Below are 20,099 nucleotides of genomic sequence, written 5' to 3' on the forward strand. Positions count from 1 at the left end.
GCTGGCCCCCCTTAGGAGAGTCAGTGGGCCCCCCTTAGGAAAAGTTCTGGATCCGCCACTGAAAAATCTTAATAAACTTTGTACTTCATTGATCATGTATAATTGTTGTTTTCCTATGCCCTCAAAATCCATGAATATATGTATCCCACAGTTTATTTATTCTTTAAAAGAACTAAAACTTACATTTATTTATAAGATATCTGTCTTTGACATTTCTAGCCTGTTGAGATAGGCTGTGAAGAACTAAAACTTACATTTATTTATAAGATATCTGTCTTTGACATTTCTAGCCTGTTGAGATAGGCTGTGAAGAAGTAAAACTTACATTTATTTATAAGATATCTGTCTTTGACATTTCTAGCCTGTTGAGATAGGCTGTGAAGAAGTAAAACTTACATTTATTTATAAGATATCTGTCTTTGACATTTCTAGCCTGTTGAGATAGGCTGTGAAGAACTAAAACTTACATTTATTTATAAGATATCTGTCTTTGACATTTCTAGCCTGTTGAGATAGGCTGTGAAGAAGTATGTGAGCACTCTGGTATCTTCTGAAGCACTGAAAAATTTGATGAAAAACATTAAGTCAAATAATTTTTTTTTTTAATTCAATTTTGTTATGTTGTTGGATTGCTGTTTCATAAATGTGTACTTCGAAACTTTTGTTTCCTTCATAACAGATTTTTGTCGGTTTATGTTGAATTCAGCTTACATGATTTTGCTCAAAAGCAACTGCTTATATGAGGTTCATAAGCGTTTCTCATTTTTTATATAGATCAGACCGTTGGTTTTTCTGTTTGAATGGTTTTACACTAGTCATTATGGGACCCATTATAGCTTGCTGTTTGGTGTGAGCCTAGGTTCCGTTTTGAAGACCGTACTTTGACTTATAATGGTTTTTCTTTTGCAAATTATGACTTGGATGGAGAGTTGTCTCATTGGCACTCATACCACATCTTCTTATACATGTATATTCTACAGCTTACCTCTTGGGGGTTACCAAACAATTCATCTAATGCTGCTGTTTGACACTAAAAGAGAGAATTTAGAGAGTTTAAACAAAAATTTAATAAAACACGTTCAAAACCTAATAATAATTGTATAGACCAATTGTAAGGTGCTTTTCTTTCAATGAGTCTAATCTAGTTGATCTGAGGTCAATCACCTAATTGAACAATCGGTTCTTACTGTGACTTGATAACATAGCATTGTGAAATAGGAAATGTATAGGAAAATGCATGAATTTGGAGTGGTCTTTTTACATTTCACATGCCTAAATTGAAAACTGGGCAGTTATATGTAATAGTTCTACTTGAGTAGCTGATTTGTCTACGTAAACTCAACACTGAAATTGCAGCGTACATTTATTGACCCATTGTTGATATTCTGTATGTATGTGTCTGTCCCAAGTCAATAACCTGTCATTCAGTAGTTTCTATGTTACATATTTGTTTTTTGCTATCTTACATATATTTGTTTTTTGTGGATGTTTTTGTATGTAAAATAAGCCCTTAGTACATTTGTCATTTCAGGGCTGACTATGCCAAATGGACTTTACTCATTGTTGAAGGCCATACATTGACCTATAGTTGTTAATTTCTGTGTCATTTGGTTTCTTGTAAAGAGTTGTATAAACAAAAAAGTATGCTTTTTTTTGTGATTAAGAAACCAAAAAGTATAACTGAGGGATATATGTCCTAACAATCCTACTAAATCTTCAAAATACCGTTATTAGCGTTAAATCTTTATCGCAATGTTTATTTAGCCATGATCTTCATTGACTGATTGTTTTACTGCCAGCAGCAAGTTAATATTCTGTTTACACAATATTACATCCATTTTCACTCATTTCCGTAAAGTTCATTTGAATTGGTAAACTTTAATTCCAAAACCCAGTATAACACCAAACAATAAACAGGAAAGGTTTCCTTTAAAAATTTCATGTAAAAAATCTTACAGATAATGTGTCCATGCTTTCCTTACACAGATCATGCTACACGGTCATAAAACTTTCGAGCAAGATTATCGTATTCAGACTCATAAATCAATCAATCAAATTATTGGATTTGATGTTGAGCAGAAGTTTTGTACTCTGAGTACTGAGTTAAGTGTTATGACTGACAGCCCAGACAATGTTCTGTTTAACTTTCTGTTGCTAGCATCTTTTTTAATTTTAAAGCAGACTTTTCTTTGGATGACACAATTATATTCAAAACAGAAGTAGAACAAATTAAGATCTAACAGTGATCCTTCAAAGTGAATCCTGTACATGTGAAAGGTATTTTAATCATCACTAGTGTATTTAAAGTACATTCTTAAATTTGAATAATTTTTTTAAATACATTCTTAAATTTGAATAAATTTCTAACAAAGAAGCTCTTCTTTATGCTGAAATAAGAAATACATTGTACAACATAAAAACTGACCATTTCAATGGCATGGTTGTAGATAAGTTTGTCAGCAGTGGCGACCAGTAACTGAGGCGTCAGTGCTGTCTGGATGGCCGTACCCATTCGTTGTTGTATGTGTTTACACACTGACAAACATTTATGGTAATTAGCATTCATTTCCTTCAGGACTGTAAGGAAAAATAATTTACCTTTTACTTATGTACTTTCTGTATCTAGTTCATAAATAATATGACTCTTCCAAAAATAATTTACCTTTTTTACTTATGCACTTTCTATATCTAGTTCAAAGAAAATGTGACCAATTTGAAAATATGACTCATTTCTGCAAGGACTGTTCCAAAAATAATTGCATATGGTGAGGAGATTTCTAGATGTGAGATACTTAAAGAGTAAAACATTTGTAGGGCAATTGGAGAAGTAGTCATGCATGATGAAGGTTTGACCACAATGTCTTATCCCAAAGTCATTTATTTCTAGAACAGCACTACTATAAATGTCATTTTTAATAGTAACTCAATACTGTAATTTTAGTAATATTGTGTAACTCTTAATGTAAATTCAGATATTTATGCTGTTTTTATTATTAAGAAAACTGCAACAGGATAGATCCCGTAAAACAATAATGACTTTTTAAGTTTTTATAGCATTGTTCTTATGCAGCATTCTATGAAATGGCAATAATACTTTATCTCATATATCTATCTGTTGACAAAATAAGTGCATGCAAAATTTCTGAATTAACAGTATTTAGCTTTTGTATTAACCTATTTACGAAAATATAGGTCTTCCTGAAATTCTAAGTGAATTATTTTTCTTAGTTATTTTCCTCCTAGCTTTGTTTCAAATAGAACACTTCATGTCAAGCACTTTTTTTTTTAAATCATACACCTTGTATGCATATATTCTCTTATTAAACACCTTTGTTTTTCAACCATTTAGTAATTTCTATCATGCCAAAATAAATATAAGTAAAAACATTTTAATGTAAAATTGAGCCAAAAAACTTCAAAATAAAAAAAATTCTTGTCTTGGCCTTTTATAGCTGACTATTCAAAATTGCTTTTTATGTATTTGTTGATGGCCGTACAGTGATTGCAAATTGCTTATTTCCATTTAATGACTTATTGAGAATTGTTGTCTCCTTGACAATCATACCATATCCTTATTTTTCTATATAAATGATTGGAATTATCAAGTGTGTCTTTATTTTTGGTATAGGTACCGTTCCTTATTATTTTAATTTGAGTTTTTCAACATTTGCTATGGTGATAAAACTATTTATTTTAATATACAGCAAAAAGTTACTGGTGAAAGCACTTTTATTAACTAAACAAAATTGCTCAGTATTAACAAACAAACAGAAGTGTATGCAGTGTTCTGTGTGTACGGTAGGCACCCACTGCATATCAAATGATAAAAAGTAATAAAAAGTAATATGATGTATTGATTCAGGACATAAAATCTCTACATGCACATGACAATGGGAAAAGAACATATCTTTTAGTGAAGTACTTCATCTCAAAGTCACAGTGAAGCCTCTAACGTAAAGCAAAAGCTAATAGCTAACAGATATGTCAAGAAGGCACGTAGTATTGGCTTTAGCCAGCTTCTTTGTTATGTTACATTTTTAATACTTACTTAAATGATAATTTATACACCAAATTTAGTTTTGCTACTATTCAACAACATCTGCACTCTTACCATGCAGATATTTTTATTAAGAAGCGGCTGACAAATTAATTCCTACCTGTTTTTAAGGATTTAGAGACTTGTAATCTCTCCGACTTGATTTCTTTCTGTGCCAACTGTAGAGAGGAAGACAACAGATGCAAAGCTCTGACATATAACACCAATTGTTCAAGTCGTCTGAAAAATACAAGACAAGAGATGTAAAGCTCTGACATATAACACCAATTGTTCAAGTCGTCTGAAAAATACAAGACAAGAGATGTAAAGCTCTGACGTATAACACCAATTGTTCAAGTCGTCTGAAAAATACAAGACAAGAGATGTAAAGCTCTGACATATAACACCAATTGTTCAAGTCGTCTGAAAAATACAAGACAAGAGATGTAAAGCTCTGACATATAACACCAATTGTTCAAGTCGTCTGAAAAATACAAGACAAGAGATGTAAAGCTCTGACGTATAACACCAATTGTTCAAGTCGTCTGAAAAATACAAGACAAGAGATGTAAAGCTCTGACGTATAACACCAATTGTTCAAGTCGTCTGAAAAATACAAGACAAGAGATGTAAATCTCTGACATATAACACCAATTGTTCAAGTCGTCTGAAAAATACAAGACAAGAGATGTAAAGCTCTGACGTATAACACCAATTGTTCAAGTCGTCTGAAAAATACAAGACAAGAGATGTAAAGCTCTGACATATAACACCAATTGTTCAAGTCGTCTGAAAAATACAAGACAAGAGATGTAAAGCTCTGACGTATAACACCAATTGTTCAAGTCGTCTGAAAAATACAAGACAAGAGATGTAAAGCTCTGACATATAACACCAATTGTTCAAGTCGTCTGAAAAATACAAGACAAGAGATGTAAAGCTCTGACGTATAACACTAATTGTTCAAGTCGTCTGAAAAATACATTAGTTCATTCAAATATGTGATGTAACTTAACACTTACTGATCAGAATATATATTACAACAAATTGCTACAACAGAAAACTAGAAGATGTTATATGTATGTAAACAAAGACAATCTTTTTCCATTGTCAAATTTACATGTTTTTAAACATTATTCACATGGCAGAAACAGACAAACTATACAGTAGCCAGGATATCTTAACTCTGAAGAAAATTCCAAAGGAAAGTCTGTAATCATATGGCACAATCAAAAGCTTAATCACATCAAACAAATGGATAATACCTGTCATTTTCCTGACTTGGTAAAGGCATTTTACATTGTGGATTAAACCTTTTTTTATACTTATAGCTAGCTAAAGCTCCCACTTGTATCACAATTGTATAAAATTCTGAACACACTGCTACACAGTTTTAACGCTTTTTACTTGAATCTGGTTTAATTTTCTATAAATTAATATGATTAAAACCCTCATCAGTTAACGCATTCAATTACTAATTAATTAAAGAAACTGTCATTAATTTTCAATATTTCATATGATTTTATTTCAAATTTATCTGTTACCTTTGAGCTTCTGTAAATCTAGGTGGCTGATCTTGCAATTGCTCACCCTAAAATATATGCAAGAAATAAATTACATGAATCTAACTGATTTTCAAAGATACAGAAATTTCATCAACATACCAGAGGATAAAATTTAACAAAAGTAACCAAAAGTATTTCAATAAATCTAATTGTTAATTTTCCATGAATATATGAATAAAAAAAGAGGAAAAGCTGTTAAAATTCTTGTTTTTTTATTTATTATTTTAATAAAAATTACTGTTTCCTCACATGCAACTGTCAGGTTACAATGTAAGAATAATTTATAAGGATGTTCAAGGTGACAGCTCTCCCAATTTGAAAGTTCACAGTGTTTCATACAAATTTTTATCAATTTTTTTTGCAGCTGAATTTGTTCTTTTTTATTGTATATGGTTAACATCCATATGTTTATTAGGAAAGTAATCAATAATATTTTGTAATTACAATACCTGATGTAAACTAACAGATTCTGCCAGTGAGTGCAATGGTCCACCTCTGGATTGAGCTAGCTCCATCACACATGATACTAAGTCATTTACAAAACTTAGTTTTCCCATTGTCTCATTGTGGTTATCCTGTAATGGAATAATTAAATTACAGTCATATGACATAAGATGCTATGAAATAATTAAGATATTTTTCCTTGTTAAATATAACTTTAGGGCTTAACCTGTGAACAGTTTATTGATTATATATATTCAATGGCACTTGTGATTATTACTGATCAATAAATTAAAGTTATAAACTGAAAATTTATCACAAACAGTAACAGTTTTAAAGTTTTGTAAAGTAGTACAAAGTCTTTCAATAAACATTGAATCTGGTAAATTTTGTAATTTTTCTATATACATAAATTGTCATTTTTCTTCAATGTCTTGTTATCAACGCTCAAATAGAAAATGTTTAAAAGGTTATTAAAAGTTTGAAGTTGAAAAGCATTCTAATATTCTGAAAGATTATTCCCAACACCACAATTTCTTTTCTACAACTTACGTCCATAAGAGTTTCTTCATTGAGACCTGGGGCTATAAATGCCACAGGTCCTTGCATGTTAGGTGGAGACTGAGCAAAAAGCATGGGTGGTGATGGAGAGTTAGCCACTTTCTGTAGGTAGAGCCCTGACCGGTCCGAGTCATATGACCCACATCGTTCCTTTATTGGAGAAGACAATCTCTCTCTACTGCTGCCTAAACTACCTAAACTGCCATACTGCATTACTGCCCCTGGGTTAGAACCTGAATTAATAAGTAAATTATGTCTAGTAAAACAATTATAACATATATATGTACAAATGTACAACAAAATATTTCAAAATAAATTTTCACATTTTAAGCTCTGACACTAAATGCTGGAAAACAAACCAAAACATTTAATTTTGAAGAATAATTCTAGGTTTAAATACTGTGGATTCATTAATTTTCATGTATAGAGGAACAAGAGTGCACACGCTGAAATGTCTCACCTTCTCAAGTAATCATTGATATTATGTTGATAGTCCTAAATATAAAGCTTTATTACAACTGTCACATAAACTCAACATTAACCAAGAAAACTATAGTACTATAAACATTGAACAATGAACCATGAAAATGGGGTCAAGGTCAGATGAACCATGCCAGGCAGACATGAACAGCTAACAATTCTTCCATACAAGTTCTTTACAAATTCTTTACAAATACTTAACACTTAGCAATGAACCCTGAAAATGAGGTCAAGGTCAAATGAAACCTGCCCTACTGACATATAGATCATAAAATATTTCATACACCAAATATAGTTAACCTATTGCATATAGTATTAGAAATATAGACCAAAACTCAAAAACTGAACTTTGACCACTGAACCATGAAAATGGGGTCAAGGTCAGATGTCACTGTCAGCTAGACATGTACACCTAACAATCATTCCATACACCAAATATTGTAAACCTACTGCATATAGTATAATAAAAACAGCCCAAAACACAAAATATTAACTATAACCACTGAACCATGGAAATCAGGTCAAGGTCAGATGACACCTGCCAGTTGGATATGTACACCTTACAGTCCTTCCATACACTGAATATACTAGACATATTGCTTATAGTATCTGAGATATGGACTTGACCACCAAAACTAAACCTTGTTCACTAATCCATGAAATGAGGTCAAGGTCAAGTGAAAACTAATTGATGGGCATGAGGACCTTGCAAGGTACGCACATACCAAATATAGTTATCCTATTATTTATGATAAGAGAGAGTTTAACATTACAAAAAATCTTAACTTTTTTTCAAGTAGTCACTGAACCATGAAAATGAGGTCAAGGACATTGGACATGTGACTGACGGAAAGTTCATAACATGAGGCATCTATATACAAAGAATGAAGCATTCAGGTCTTCCACCTTCTAAAATATAAAACTTTTCAGAAGTTAGCTAACGCCGCCGCCACCGGATCACTATGCCTATGTCGAGCTTTCTGCAGCAAAAGTTGCAGGCTCAACAAAAAATGCATTTCGTGGAGATTTTGTGGTTTTGCCAATCTTTGAATACAAGCCTTTAGAAAGGTTGTAATTCTTTAGTTTTAACAACTGAATTTGTGGTACACCTGTACCCACAAAACTAACAACCAGGTGCTCTGCACGACGACGCAGACGACAACATCATACCATTATTCGATCCCAAAACATTTTTGCGATCCTATAAAAATTGGAATCCCAGGGGGATGAACAATCCAAGAAGAGATATTTATCAGGCATATATACTGCTATAGTGTGATATTTACATTCTCCTAAAAAGTTCAAAAGACAGATCAATAGAAAAACATATGTAATTCCTTATCATGATTATTGGAAGGTATCATAATAGGTTAAAGAATTCACACTGGATATCATGTAACTATCTATACCTTGTTGACTATTTATAACAGCTCTTCTCAGCTGTTCTGCCAGGAAACTACTGCCTCCACTTAAGTTTTCTGCAATATTAGTTTCAGTCTTAGACCTCTGTTGCCATAGATTTTTCTTGACACGGTTTACTAAAAGTAAATTGATTTTAACATAGTTAGATATTTTTTTGGGCATCATGCTAATTATTTGTAAATATATTCATATAAATCTATCTCAAAATCTTGAAGAAACTTTGTATTTTAGCATTATCTTTTAAATCGAAAAGGGGGCCAAGCCCTGAAACCTGTCAATATTATTTCTCTTTTGCATTCATAAAACTTAAATATTCTTTCCCTCATGTATTCATAAAACTTAAATATTATTTCCCTCTGTATTCATAAAACTTAAATATTATTTCCCTCCTGTATTCATAAAACTTAAATATTATTTCCCTCCTGTATTCATGAAACTTAAATATTATTTCCCTCCTGTATTCATAAAACTTAAATATTATTTCCCTCCTGTATTCATAAAACTTTTTAATAGCTTAACACTCATACTATATAATGAAATCATTGCATGCAAACAAACCTTCACTTGAAAATGGAATAGTAGCCATATTATCTGGTAATGTTTTAGTTCTTGAATGACCAAATGCAGCATTAACTGGCTCTGTACCCATATCATCTGGACTAGGACTACCGATAAACTTTCCTCCAAACTTGGTGGGTGATCCCATTATAGTAGGGAGTGACCCTAATCCATGATTCATAGGAGAGGTGCAGCCTATAGGAAAAGGAATGGGTGTGAAGTGAATGAAAAATGGTCACAATGAAACTCAAACTGTTGATTCTTTTATTTCTTCTTGTTACCAATTTTTATAGATTGATTAAAAAATTGTTTGTTAGTGGATATTTCTTCTCTTTTTTTAGTGCTATGAAAATGTTTTCTATTTGGTTGTAACATTAAACAATCCATTTTATATCTGTTAGTTGTAATATATTAAACCACACTTACACAAAATGAACTAAATTAGCATTTAGATAATTTGTAAGATTTAAAAATAGAAAATGAAATTGGATAAGAGGTTGGTGATATTAAGTGAAAAAAATTATTAAAAAAAATGTTTGGTGTGCTGATGGTATGAAACTCTAGCAGGAGCTCGTGGATGTTTGCTGTTCAGTAATACAGGTTTTTTTATTTGCTTTTTCTACTATAACATTTATATATAATCTCAAAAACAAGCAGACAAGTATCAAATAAATCTTTTATTTTCCTCATTTCCATTAGGGCTGTTTCATTTAAATATATATAGTACTCAGTGATAACACTTTCAAAATATAACCATCCATAGAGGCAAATTTATGTATTGCACATACACTTAAACATATTCCCCCACTAAAAGCTGAGTGCCTTTCCTGGGTCCTATATATTCCAGTAAAATATTGTATTTTCTTTTTTATTCAGTAGGAAACATCCCTAATATCCCTTTAAGACATATCATATCTTTAAATAATACTTACTATTTCTTCTGTGAGGTGAGTTGGAGGGGGACACATTGTTATTGGTACCAGGGGATGTCCCTATGCTGTTCTTCCTTATATATCCAGCATAGCTTGGAGGTGTTCCAATAGAAAATTTCACTGTAAACAAATAATACAAATAAGGTATCATCATATATGTACATGGCAGCAATTGTTGAAATTAAACCATTGAAAACAGCTTCTAGACTTTTTCAAGTCTGTATTTGTTAGGGCCATAATAAAGTCAATTAAATTTTATGATGTATTCATCATTTGACTGTTGGTTGCTTAACTTCCAGTGGCAAATATTTCATATATGTTCAGGACGAATTTAAAGCTTTGAACAATGCTTTTGGATGAACTGTGAAATTTTGGCAAAGAGTATAATGTCTTTCATGAAAGTGGAAACATATGAATAAGTTCCTGATTGCAAGTGCTGCTTGACATAATAATTCTTTGAACATTCAATTTTTAAAATTTTAATAAATAAGTATACCTGCAGGAGGAGACATAGATCCAACATCTACAGCACAAGATGCTTTAGATAAAGAGCTCTTTCTATCCATATCCTGTAGGAAACAAGGTCAAGTATTTTACAGTCAATTCAACTCATCAAAATCAAAATAGAGAACTTCGAAAACGATAAAAAATATCTTTAAAAATAATATATTCTAATGCTTTCTTAAATATATTCTCCAAACAAATCATTGTTAGAAGGGTAAAAGTAAAGAGTTTGACTCAAAAGTAATATTTCGGCTTAACCTTGTAACAGGCTTTTTTTACCAAGGATTGTATGAAATATGACACTTGAGCTATATCAGCTCTTAGTCTGTATTAGATTTTAGATGTACATTATTTTGGCCATGATCAGCACTGAAGAACTTTTTTTTTCAAATATGCATCTGATGCAGTCTTATTAGAACTGTTTAATATATTTACCAAGATTTTAAAATGCTTGGCTTTCCTACAATCAATTTTAATTGAAATAGATATCAATTCTAAAGCTTTTACTTATTCTAAACATTTAGCTTTTTAAAATTATAAACTTTATAAATAAAATTGTTAATACAAACTAACCTTAGCTGAGCTGGATGGTGATATATCCATGTCTTTAGGTGGACTACTGAAGGACCCGCCAGACTTAATTCTTTTGTAGGCATTAACCTGTGTAGGCACAGGTATAGGCTCTGAAGATCCTCCCTGGCCTACATGCATTGGTAAGCTAGAGGGTCTATTTGGACTAGTCTGTTCTTCAGTCTTTAAGAATTTGACTGTTTTGGACTTTGGACTAATTGTAGCTCTGTGAGATGGTGAAGGAGTGTTTTTAAGTCCTTCTCCTGAACTTCTATCACTGTTATCTGAAATCAAATAATATCTGCATTTAGAACAGTTTCAGAAAACATTCAGTCATAACTTTTACATTTTACATTTTTACTAAGTACTAATAATTATTTTACAGTGTAAACAGATTGAACCTCTGTTGTTTTATTTATAGAATTAAAATACAGTAACTGATGTTAGGAAGTGCACTAATACATGTTTAATTTAACAAATATCAACTACATGAATAGTTTATAATCATAAAATTTTACCGCAGTTATTTCCTGTATCTCCCTAGTACCAGTAAAAAATAATTATAAATTTTTACCGGAGTTATCTCCCTGTAATCCACCAGGTACCAGTACAAAATTATCATTGTAAATATTTACCTGAGTTATCTCCCTGCAATCCACCAGGTACTAGTACAACATTATTATTCTAACATTTTACCTGAGTTATCTCCCTGCAATCCCCCTGGTACCAGTACAAAGTCGTCTCCAGCAGGACTATCACATCTGTTTTCTTTTTCTATTTTCTCAAATCCATTTGGTTCCTGAGAGGTCTGCATAGGTTCTAAATCTTCTGGTTTGGCAATTGGGGGCTGTAATAAACAAATAGCTAATGATGATTGGATGGCTTACAACAGCTGTTTTGCTTGACCCAAATATCCAGGTCAGAAGGTTGAAGGAAACAAAACATCTTATTGCACTGTTTAATGTAAACAATATAGTTACTGACTATGATTTTGTTTTCAACCAGCCTTTTTGTTGATATAAAACAAACTTTAAAAGATCAAAACTGGTGAAACTGTCTTAAACTGCTGCCATGTAAATTAAAATCACTTTTAAATCAATACACCACTTGAAACAAATATTTCTATGACAGTTCTTTATCTTATATAACAAATTTGTAAAAAGACAAAAAAAAAACGATTAACTTATTTTTGGTAAGCACTTCATAAATATTCATTGAAAGCTCTTCTAGATATAAGAAGATGTGGTACAAGTCCCAATGAGACAACTCTCCATCCAAGTAACAATTTGTAAAAGAAAAACCATCATAAAATATAACAGAATTTTTAAGCTAAAATTCAAGATTAGAATAATAGTTTGGTGTGTGTCCTAAGCACTTTTCTGGATTTACCTTCATTAGAAAAATTTGAAAGCTAACGATGTATTAATAGTATCTGACCTCTAATAGAATAGCCAAATTAAGCTTAGGTAAACTTAAACTTATGATACATTTTGACCGCATCAATAGACTGTGTATTTTACAATCACTGACTTACTTTAAAAGGTGGTGGAGAATATTGCACTTTTCCAGAAAGTGGTGAAGCTGACACACAGCGTGGAGGTGTGGGACTTTCTGAGGAACAACCTTGACTACTTCTACCAGGAACTGGTACAGGGGATGCTGTAATGGATAAATTACAAAGGATGTAAATTGTGATATTTTTTGCAGTAATGTATATATTATCCAGAAACACATTTCTGTATTTTTTATGATATTGATAAATTACAATAGTTTTTGATGATACTGATAGATAACAATATTTTTTGCTGTAATGGATAATTTACGATTGTTTTTGCTTTATATAAAATATGATGACAAATATATCAACAAATAAAATCTCATCCATAACGATAATGCAATAACAACAAGAATGTGTCCATAGTACACAGATGCCCCATCCACACTTTCATTTTATATGTTCAGTGGAACGCAAAAATGGGGGACAATCCCTAATTTGGCATTAAGATAAGAAAGACCATATCATAGGGAACATGTTTACTAAGTTTCAAGCTGATTGGACTTCAATTTCATCAAAAACTAACTCGACTAAAAGTTTTAACCTGAACGGGACAGACAGACGAACGCATTGAGGGACAAACGGTACGGCAGACGAACAGATGCACAGACCAGAAAACATAATGCCCATAAATGAGGCATAAAAATACTACTTTAACTTTTTTTCTTTTGTATCCTTTTATATCATGAATCATATTACTCATAGTCTTAAACTATAATTTATTAGAAGCCAATAATCAGAAACATAGCTTTTTTGAATAAAACAGTATTACACACAGCTTCAGTGAATCTCCTGTATCCTATTAAACTTTAGAAGGTCTACACACATGTTCATCTTTTGTTTTTGTCCATTTATTTTAGTGACCTTACTTTTAAAATTTCTTCAATTGCCAAATTGGGACAAACATATTTATAAAATGATAAAAAAAATATTACTTACAGGCAGATGAAGGCGACGGAGAGGGTGGTTTCAAAAAGGGATGAATAAAAAAATCCTCTGAAAAGACAAAAAATATGTTAATACCACATAAATACATTTTACTCATCTCCTACAATAAGCATACACTTCTATTAAAAGCCATTAAAAGAAAGTATTTTCATTCCATTGGAAATGGGCTGCTTTAGCATAAGGCAATCTCCAATCAATAAATCCAATAGAAGATATATATAAATTTACACAGATGCACACAATGTAACCCAGTTTATACAAATCATAAAATAATGCAATTTTATATTACAAAATCCTCACAATAAAGTTACGAGTCATTAAAATCATTTATTATAAGCCAAAGGGCCAGGTGCAATCAATCTAATTGGTTGTGAAAGTGTGAATACCTCAAGAAAAACTTTAGTTTACATCTTGACATGTTGGAGAGATACTGGTCTTTTGTTTAAGAGACTAAGTTAACCGCTATGTGTCTTGTGGATTTTTTGTGTTTATGGATAGCTGTATCATAGAGTATGAAAATCAAAGTGCTGGATAGCACCTCTGGAAAGTTTGCAACTGTAGCTGTGTATTATTCCAAAAAAGTTATAGACGTGTATTATTTCAAAAATGTATTTCATCACAGCTTGGATGTTTTAAACTAAACCATTGTCTTGTCAGTAATTATCAAAAATCACTTTTTTCATGTTTGTCATAAAAAGTTTTGATATTTTCTATTGCAACCTAAAACTGTAGATCTAAAATATCGAAATATACAGAAATCTCTGATAATTTCTTAAAAAAAAAAAAAAGTACCCATGCCATGTCAACATCAAGGGCCTGTGAATTAGTATTTTTCTATTGGTTTAGATCCTTCATATTTGTTTTTAGTAAATTAACATGTAAGTTTTTTTGTTTGAATTGCTTCACATGTTTCCTATCGGGGCCTTTTATAGCTTTCTACATGTATATGGTACAAATATTTCTCATTATTGATAACCATATGGTGGCCTATAGTTATTAATACATTTTCCTCCTTTGAACTCTTTTGGATAGCATTGGTTCTTTGCAAAAAATACTGCATCCTTTTTTTTTATAAATAAGACAGTTACAGTAACTTAAATCAATACAACTGTAATGAAAGTGAATTTATATTAAAGGCTTTCATCAAAAGTAGGGAACGTTCCATTGGACACAAATGATGCCCCCGCTAGCATTAATGTTATAAAGAGTCACAACTCAAGAACTGTAAATGTGACGCTACCAAAATGTGTACTTGATCTGAGTTATTGTGTAATAAGCATTGTGTATACATTCTAATTACACAGTTTTGCGCAATAGATTTGTAAGATCTTGACATTTGTTTTGTGTCAGAAACCTATATATTATGTCAAACATTTGATCGCAATCCAAATTCAGAGCTATATCAAGCTTGAATGTTGTGTCCATACTTGACCCAACTGTTCAGGGTTTCGACCTCTGTGGTCATATAAAGATGTGCCCAGCGGAGCATCTGGTTCCATTTGTAACGAGGCACAACCCTAGAGCAGTAAAAATTACTCCACCAAAATTCAAACTTGATCTTTGTTTTATTGTTAAAAGTATTACAATGTATAAGTTTTATAACATTTGGTTGAGCGAACTAAAGTTAGATAACTGAAACGAAAATATTCAGCAATTTTTTTACATATGTAAAGGGGCATAACTCTAAAATGGTATAACTATCGCCACCAAAATTCAAACTTGATCAGTGTTTGTGGTAATGAGCATGCAGTGTGTATAAGATTCATAGCATTTGGTTAAGACAAACTAAAGTTAGAGTTCAGAAACTAAAATTTCCAGAAACTTTCCGGCCTATTTGTAAAGTAGCATAAAACTCTAGAATGGTAAAAGTGACGCAACTAAAATTCAAACTTGACTTGTGAATTGTGGTTATACGCATTGCGTATAAGTTTCATACAATTTGGTTCAGGCAAACTAAATTAAGAGAACAGAAACGAATTTTGGGATGTATGGGGGTACATGTACGTACAAGTAAGGGAAGGTCGTACATACTTACAGCAGAACAAGGATAAAACTTAATACGGTTGGAGCATAACAACAGCAGTATGACCACAGGAATAAAAAAATTATATACACTAGATTCATAGAGGTGCTTTTAACCTGTAACACATTTTAGTTGCTGTTGTGAAATTAAGCATTGTCTTATGAGTAAATAACATTTGAGAATTTTTGTTTTAAGCCATTCATTTGATATATTACGGTAAATCATTGCCTCTGTGTTTGGATGACAAAGCAATTGAAATCTATTTATATAGGGCATGGTATGCCTTAAAACTTTTCCAGATGCACAGGTTTGTCTGTAATCTATCTAAATTTTGAGGTGAAAATGCAGCCATTTTAGCCAAAGGGTACACATCATTAATCATTTTTACAAAACTTGTCTTGATACCCTGAACTATAATATTCGAAGAAGTAGATGCTGACTCGGTTGCTTTTAATACGAATTTACAATAATACATGCACGGTTACACCAGTGGTACGATGTAAATTATTGGAAGAAGACTGAAGAAGAACTGACGTTGGGTCAATGTTTTTTTCTGCTGTCAGTTTGATCCACTTGAGCATGCTGAACGAGTAAAGGTACTTATATCCACATTGGACATGTTGGAATGTGAAACAATTAGTATTTAAATAACGGAATTCAGTTTTCAAATGATTTTTGGCATCAAAATCTTCCGATCGATGTTTAGACAAAAACAATGCATTTTTTATTTTTTTTTATCCAATCCGATATTTACCTTTACTCGTCCTTGGCGTGAGACGTTAGACATGTATAATTTAATTTTAATTCTCGAGTATTTTATATTCTTCACCTATGTTTTGTTTATATCACTTATCACTTTTCAATTATCCGACGGCTTGGTCAAAATGTCAACTTGTTCTCGCATTTTAATCAGTCATTCCCGATTCTTTCGATACTCTCGGGATTTTACCACGTTTACGTAGGTACATATAGTAAACAGGTAAAAGTAGAGCGGGAAAATGTTTATTCATGAAATATTCATGAATGAAAGAAAACGCAATCTCGCGTAGATTTCTTGTGATTTTCTCTTCAGCGCATGGCAGATCCGCGAAGTAGTGTTTGAGATACTCATTTTTAAAATGAAGTTAAATTAATCTGAATCGTCGGTGAACATTCATTTCTTTTTTATTCAAGCTTTAATCTTTTCGGTCAAAACAGTAGTAAACAAAATTTTAAAAGAATCTTCCAAGTATCAGAACTCAAACACTAGTACTACACTATCTCGGAGCAGACTATATTGCGATAATCTGTCAACCGGAAGTTTGAGGCCGACGGCTAAGGAAAGTAGCAATAGCAAGCTATAGCAAACTTTCCAAAAATTAAAAGATTTAACTATATACATGCAGTGACAGTACAATTTGTAATAATCATACCAAACTCAATCCTGTCCTTAGCATTACGTTTCAACATCTTCAACAACAGATCTCTGAGTTCTGGTGAGGTATCCTTAGGGATACTGAAATAGATTAAAAAAAAATAATAGTAAACTTTGTTGTGTAAGCATGGTAAAAGGGTTACCTGTCTTTTAGGTATATAATTAGTGAAAGTAAAAATATAGTGAAAATAAATTGTTGCAAAAATTAGAAAGTTTGATATCTCTTATATGATAAATGAACTATGCTAGATAATTACAAAATATTCTAGAAATGGCTAAAGATGAAAAAATGTCAGTGAAATACCTTGATTTACAATAAGGGTGTTTCTAGATTTAAAAGCATGGGGTGTGGGAGGCACTTAGAACAAGAGGCTCTCAAGAGCCTGAATCGCTCACCTTAATTTTTTTGGTTAAATCTCTCATCAATGATTATTTTGGCTTTTCAATTTATTTAAATGTTCTTTGAATCGTCCTATTTTCTTCAAAAGCAAAAAAAAATCATTTTCTCCTATGTTCTATTTTAGCCATAGGAGCTATGTTTCTGACATACAAGGAAATGAAATATAAAATTTATACTAGATACTCTGAAACTCATTTAGCCTAAGTTTGGCTGAAATTGATACAGCAGTTTCAAAGGAGAAGATTTTTTAAAGTAAGTCAACATGATGAACAAATTGTGAAAAAAGTCTTTAAAGGGCAATAACTCCTTAAGGGGTCAATTGACAATTTTGGTCAAATTGACTTATTTGTAGATCTTACTTTGCTTAACATTTTTGCTATCAACAGTTTATCTGGATCTATAATAATATTCAAGATAATAACCAAAAACTGCAAAATTTCTTTAAAATCATCAATTCAGGGGCATTATACCTGAAAAACCAGTTACCCAATTCGGCTGAAAATTTCAGGACAGGTAGACCTTGACCTAATAAATACTTTAACTTCTTGTTTTATTTGCTCTAAATGCTGGAGTTTTTGAGATATAAGCCAAAAACTGCATTTTACCCTGTGTTCTATTTTTAGCCATGACGGCCATGTTTTTTGACGAAATAAAAAATAAAGCACAAACTTTATTTTATACACCCTACTGATCATTCAGTTGAAGTTTGGTTGAATTTGGTTTAGTAGTTTTAGAGGAGAAGATTTTTTAAAGTTAGCAAATATGATGAACAAATTGTGAAAAATTGTCATTAAAGGACAATAACCCCTTAAGGGGTCAATTGACAATTTTGGTTATATTAACTTATTTGTAGATCTTACTTTGCTGATCATTTTTGCTGTTTACAGTTTATCTTTATCTATAATAATATTCAAAATAATGACCAAAAACTGCAAAATTTCCTTAAAATTACCAATTAAGTGGCAGCAACCCAACAATGGTTTGTTTGATTCATCTGAAAATTTCAGGGCTGATAGATCTTGACCTAATGAACATTTATACAACACATCAGATTTGCTCTAAATGCTTTCGTTTTTGAGATATAAGCCAAAAACTGCATTTGACCCCTATGTTCTATTTTAAGTAACGGCGGCCATGTTTTTTGACGGATCAAAAATCGAAGCACACACTTTGTGCAGGATAATCTAAGGAACAATCATGCTAAGTTTCATCCAAATCCATTCAGTAGTTTCAGAGGAGAAGATTTTTTAAAGTTAGCAAATGTGATGAACAAATTGTGAAAAATTGTCATTAAAGGACAATAACCCCTTAAGGGGTCAATTGACATTTTGGTCATATTAACTGATTTGTAGATCTTACTTTGCTGATCATTTTTGCTGTTTACAGTTTATCTTTATCTATAATAATATTCAAGATAATGACCAAAAACTGCAAAATGTCCTTAAAATTACCAATTAAGTGGCAGCAACCCAACAATGGTTTGTTTGATTCATCTGAAAATTTCAGGGCTGATAAATCTTGACCTAATGAACATTTTTATCCCATGTCAGATTTGCTCCAAATGCTTTTGTTTTTGAGATATAAGCCAAAAACTGCATTTGACCCCTATGTTCTATTTTAAGTAACGGCGGCCATGTTTTTTGACGGATCAAAAATCGAAGCACACACTTTGTGCAGGATAATCTAAGGAACAATCATGCTAAGTTTCATTCAAATCCATTCAGTAGTTTCAGAGGAGAAGATGTTTGAAAAATTGTTAACGACGACAGACGACAACGACGACGTCGACGACAACGACGGACGCCAAGTGATGAGAAAAGCTCACATGGCCTTTTAGGCCAGGTGAGCTAATAATATATTGATTGTGGTTGCATTTTCTTTAAAAATAAAAAAAAAAATAGAAAGAAGATGTGGCATGAATGCCAATGTGACAACTCTCCACAAGAGACCAAATGACACAGAAATTAACAACTATAGGTAACCTTCAACAATGAGCAAAGCCTATACCTCATAGTCAGCTATAACTTACTTAGGTTTAAGTTCGGCATGTTTTTCGTAGAAATGTTTAAGTTGTTGGGGTGTCTGAGCCTGGAATGGAGCTTTGCCTTTCAGACACTGGAATACAATTGTTCCTATGCTCCATAGATCTGCTTTAGCATCATACTGTAGGGACATTATCACTTCTGGGGCCTGTAAAATATAAATAAAACAAATATAACTCATCAATGAAAAGTTATGTCCTTCTATTATAACTTACCGACTCAATACTAAATCTTACCAATTATAAAATCATAATTTAAGAAGATTAAAACTATCTAGATTTTCTACTGAGGTCAAATTTTCCATTTCTCACAGGTATACATGTACAAACTAAACAGTATTATTGTGTTGAGCTGTATTTGATAATATTTACCATATATACATAGGAGAACCACATAATGTTTAATAATATTTACCATATATACATAGGAGAACCACATAATGTTTGATATTTACCATATACATAGGAGAACCACATAATATTTAATGATATTTACCATATACATAGGAGAACCACATAATGTTTGATGATATTTACCATATAGAACAACATAATGTTTGATAATATTTACCATATACATAGGAGAACCACATAATATTTGATAATATTTACCATATACATAGGAGAACCACATAATGTTTAATGATAT

General features: G+C 31.8%; 1 protein-coding gene across 2 annotated transcripts in view; it reads right to left on the reverse strand.

Annotated features, from left to right (window-relative positions):
• Positions 1–20,099, reverse strand: part of LOC139528259 (serine/threonine-protein kinase unc-51-like) — a 41,050-nt gene that overhangs the window by 5,657 nt on the left and 15,294 nt on the right. The window contains exons 9-25 of one of the 2 annotated variants that reach the window (XM_071324147.1): positions 19,439–19,599; positions 17,008–17,090; positions 13,564–13,620; positions 12,604–12,728; positions 11,766–11,916; positions 11,073–11,353; positions 10,492–10,564; positions 9,996–10,115; positions 9,064–9,258; positions 8,493–8,621; positions 6,595–6,836; positions 6,051–6,176; positions 5,581–5,627; positions 4,158–4,276; positions 2,426–2,577; positions 986–1,030; positions 468–558 (exon numbers count right to left, since the gene is read on the reverse strand). In XM_071324147.1, the coding sequence (XP_071180248.1) occupies positions 468–558; positions 986–1,030; positions 2,426–2,577; positions 4,158–4,276; positions 5,581–5,627; positions 6,051–6,176; positions 6,595–6,836; positions 8,493–8,621; positions 9,064–9,258; positions 9,996–10,115; positions 10,492–10,564; positions 11,073–11,353; positions 11,766–11,916; positions 12,604–12,728; positions 13,564–13,620; positions 17,008–17,090; positions 19,439–19,599 (2,197 nt within the window). Of the gene's footprint in view, positions 1–467; positions 559–985; positions 1,031–2,425; positions 2,578–4,157; positions 4,277–4,862; positions 4,948–5,580; positions 5,628–6,050; positions 6,177–6,594; positions 6,837–8,492; positions 8,622–9,063; positions 9,259–9,995; positions 10,116–10,491; positions 10,565–11,072; positions 11,354–11,765; positions 11,917–12,603; positions 12,729–13,563; positions 13,621–17,007; positions 17,091–19,438; positions 19,600–20,099 lie in introns of those variants that run through there. The other variant, XM_071324149.1, reaches the window with a different exon arrangement.

Source organism: Mytilus edulis, chromosome 6 (assembly GCF_963676685.1).
Source record: "Mytilus edulis chromosome 6, xbMytEdul2.2, whole genome shotgun sequence".
Classification (NCBI taxonomy): Eukaryota; Metazoa; Mollusca; class Bivalvia; order Mytilida; family Mytilidae; genus Mytilus; species Mytilus edulis.